This window comes from Montipora capricornis, chromosome 14 (assembly GCF_036669925.1).
Source record: "Montipora capricornis isolate CH-2021 chromosome 14, ASM3666992v2, whole genome shotgun sequence".
Lineage (NCBI taxonomy): Eukaryota > Metazoa > Cnidaria > Anthozoa > Scleractinia > Acroporidae > Montipora > Montipora capricornis.
In genome coordinates this window covers 47,335,060-47,339,299 of record NC_090896.1, presented here as the reverse complement: position 1 = coordinate 47,339,299, position 4,240 = coordinate 47,335,060, and the positions used below count along the sequence as shown (strand labels likewise).

The 4,240-nt window shown below is 38.7% G+C and overlaps 1 protein-coding gene across 1 annotated transcript in view; it reads left to right on the top strand.

Moving 5' to 3' along the window:
* LOC138033068 (histamine H2 receptor-like) overlaps window positions 1-3,924 on the top strand; it is a 15,826-nt gene extending 11,902 nt beyond the window's left edge. Inside the window, exon 2 of the mRNA XM_068880811.1 lies at window positions 415-3,924. Coding sequence (XP_068736912.1) covers window positions 497-1,378 — 882 coding nt within the window. The 5' untranslated portion in view covers window positions 415-496 and the 3' untranslated portion in view covers window positions 1,379-3,924. The remainder of the gene's footprint in view (window positions 1-414) is intronic.
* The last annotated feature ends 316 nt before the right edge of the window (window positions 3,925-4,240 follow it).

The following is a 4,240-nucleotide window of genomic DNA, read 5'->3' as shown; positions in this document are numbered from 1 at the left end:
ATATTCATTCATATTCATAGAAATTTTTGCCTAATTGGTCGATTTTGACTATTTTCCTCCAAATTCCTAACCTTTCATAAAGACCATGAAAGCCTTGATGACGGACTAAGATCGTGGCTCTTTAGAAATGATGACGTCATTTTATGCTATGTTACGTCATCGTGGTCGTCATCGTCCCATGTCATGGACCTCGAAGGAAATATTTTTGGACTGGTAATAAGTCCTCCAAGCTTTTTTGCATTAAGTTTCTTAAGTTTTGGGAGTCACACGAATTGCTTGAAACATGTAAAAACAGCCATATCAAAAACAACAAGAGACATATTGAAAACTGTTTTACAATACCTCAAAAGCCAAAATGACTTCCTGCAGATTGATGTAAGCATTGAATTCCTGTTCATTTTGTGTCTTCTACAGTTAGTAAAAGAACCTGACAAAACAAAGTCACTGAGACGAGTAATTACTTCTAACATCAACAAGAAAAAGACAGAGCTCTGAGATGACTCCACCCGAGTGGATAACCTGGATGACTGTAGGCTTGGCCGAGTCTGTTGCCATAGTAGCACTCAACCTCTGTACGATAATTGTTTTTACAAGAAACCGTAATCTCCGCAAGCGCAGTACGTACCTGATGATAAATTTGGCAGTTATAGACATGTTGGTTGGAGGAGTTGCTGTGTTTTTTCTGTTCTATTGGTTTGGAGTATTCTGTAATGTATGGCGGAGGGGGCATCTAAATGGACATTTAGAAGATTATATAGAGACAAGACTACCTAATCTTTTTCCTGGTATCTCTTTAATAAACATAGCCATTATTGCTTTAGAACGGGCATATGCGACATTTCGGCCTTTCAAGCATCGCGTGCTGAAAAAACGTGTGTATGGCCTATTAATTGTCTTAATTTGGGTTAGTACGGCATTAGGTATTTCCTTAAATCTTAAATATCCTGAGAGAGTAGTTGGTCTTTACTTAAAGATTGCATTTAGCTCGTTTGTACTTTTGATCATTTGTGTATCTTACTCATCCATTGTTATTAAAGTCCGTTGTGGAGCGCAGCCTCGACACCATGGTGCAGCCAGTAGAGAAAGAAAACTGACCATGACATTGTTGATTGTGACTGTTGCATCTCTTTTGGTGTTCGTGCCTGCTAATACTTTCGCTGTTCTCCTTTATAGCGGTAAATTTAAAAAGCCCTTTCAGGTGGATGATCATCTTTATTTTGCACTTTATGTTTTACTTTATGCAAACTCTCTTGTCAATCCTATATTATACGCCATCCGCATGCCAGAATACAGATCTACTTCAGCTGCACTCTTTCGCAAACGTACTGTTCGTAACCATGAAAGGCGAGTTGCAGATTTACCTCTTAATGATTTGTAAAACATTATGAAGCGCCATTGCATTTTTCTACTTGGCTTTGCTAAGTTTGAAATTTCGTGATATTAACAACAGTTTTAAGTTAATGTGCATAAATTGTAACAAGGAAAAGACATTATTATCTTCGTAAGAAAGTTTGACCTTAATGATGAATATAGGATTCAGGAAAGTTAACACGACAACAGGTGCTTATTATCTTAATTAATTTACTGTATAGCTGTTATTCGTGTTTTTAGTCATCAGAGGCGCTTGCCTCAGTCATGATACATTATGAAGCGTCATGGCATTTTCTACTTGGCTTTGTTCATAAGCGTACGAGCTGGGAAGGGGAGTACCCAGAGAGAGAAACTATTACAAAATAATGCTGTTGGCGTAATTTCCAAATTTGTCAAAACTCGTGAATAAAGTTTCTAGTTAGTTACTTTTCATGAATCTCTGTGCGATTAGACGCTCGGCCAGGTGTCTGTAGGCTGTCAGGGGGTTTCTTCCGAGAGTTGGTACTTTACGTGTATCATTTACATCTGTTGTTGATTTGAAGTATCGTTGGTGCACCGAAGCTAAACGAAAAGGTAGTCAGTTCAGGCTCCCGAAAAATAACGGGCCCTCTTTTTTGTTTCTTGTTTTTAGCTGAGTTTCAGCTAAAAAGGAAGGGGGAAAGTCAAACAGTGCTAGCAAATAAATAAACAAACAAACAAAGAAGTACCATTTCCTTGGTCATAACGTTTTTCTGGCCAAGCCCCTTGTCATGCTATACTATTTTGAGGGCGATTATGCCCACTATTTCCTGCATTCAACAATTTTAACGGTTAATATCGGAGCAAAGCGTTTTTCCATGATTTGACTGAATAAATCAATAAGACCGCTTGATGACAGAGCATCTCGTAATCGACAACGTTGTTAATTTGAGAAGTCCTTTATTGAGCAGGAATTGAATAAGACGTTTACAAAATGAGGAGGCCTGTTACGAGCTGGGAGTTTCCGGTGCGGAAATTCAGAGTGGAAAAACGTACTGTGCAGCTTTTCTTCGCATATCTGGCCCTGCTTGCGGGCTCAGGTACTAATGCAAGCTGCAATGGTTCACCATGGTTGGAAAGAGCGACAGACTGTAAAAAGGCACGCGAGGCTGTCATTCGGTTGATTTATTTATACTTGAGCAAGCATGAAATTTTTTCGGCATTTCACTGTTAAGAAAACAAGTCTCCCCGTGCCTGGTGAGAGGCTCTCTTGCTCTTATATATTCAGTGGGTTGCTTATATGGATGCAATATGTAAAGAGTGTTTGTGGATATGTGTCTTTGCAACGAAATTTCTTGTATATCGCGGTAAAATAAAGGGTTCTGAAACCGTCTTTAGGTTAATTTTGTCCCAAAAAAGTTGATTCCCTACGAAAAACAATACACCAGCTTTTCATTAGTGACGTTAAAATGTTGCTGCTTACCGGGAATATTGGGAAAGCACACAAAGTTCGTAGCCTTGTTTTGTTTACACGATCGACGAAATTCCCACCATTTTTTCAAACTTTGGGCCTGGCGCACAGTCAAAACTCGCGCACGCTTATTACGTTTTTCCGCTCTGAAGTTCGGAAATAGAACAACTTCAAATTCTTTCCCATGGTGCTCTTCCCTTCGAAGATGGGAAGGACTGGAAAGGAGACACAAGAAAAACAAAGAACTTTTCCTAAAGCTGGCAAACTGCATTTCACGCATAGATCACTTTACTGGAACGAATGGCAGTATCTACTCACCGCCTCGAGATCCTTTTCCCTTCCTTCCGAAGGGTAAAGTGCTCTTGGTTGAATTATGTTATGATGCTTGTTTTTATGTACATTATGAAAACGTGTTAGATGTTTAGAAGCATACGAAGTACTAAATTACATCTTTGATTTTGTTTAATGCGGTATATTATAAGATAAATAAAAATACATTGCTGTAACAAACTGTTTTTCTGTTTCATGGTGTGAAATTGTCAATACTACCACACATTGCCTTTTTGCTGATTTATTACCTACAATGATACACGCAACTTTAGAATGTACGCGGAGAGTTTGGAGAGCACGAGAGAGATAGCCTGAACATCGTCTAGTGGTCACCTGACTAATAAATACCACGACTGATAAAGACGTCGGGATTAAACGTCGAAATACTTCATTTCCAAGAAACTTTTGTTCTGAGCCGGTCTTTTTATATTATTTCTCGTATTTCCGGAGGGAAAATATTCTCTTTTTTCAGTTGTTAGCTAAAAAACCTTTTTACAGTAACATAGTACCTCCTGAGCAGATCTAATCAAATTATCGTGGAAAGATCTCTACCAAAACGCGCGGACTCAGTCAGTTTTCCGCGTGAGTGACTCAACACGTCACAACACTTATTTCCCTCCCACAGCTGATATGTAGGTTATTGCATGGATACAACAATCAGTAAACAACACTACGAGTCAATCCCAGCATGCAGGCTTACCTTTCAGTTCTCTTAAAGAGGAATCTTCTATCTAAAATGTACGGAAATTAAGTTCTTTAGTTCCTACTTAAGATGTTGTAACAGCCTACTCACGTTTTTTGCGCCTGCCTTTAAGTCTGTAAATTGGCCACAAAAACATTATTTCCCCTCACGGACCTCTAGTGTAATACTGTACGTAAGTCAAGGGGTTACAACCGGTGCCTGAAGACATTAACCTACTCTCTTGATGGACTACCACATTCTCATAACTTATATTAACAGAAAGTTACGGCAAAACTTAAGAAGAATTTGATTTTGGGCTATATCGAAGAGTTAATTCTCGTCTTTGTATCTTTGTAGACACCCAGTTGATTATAAAATATCATTTTATAGTTCTTTCAGCACTAGCGCTTTATCGTGTGTTAATCCGG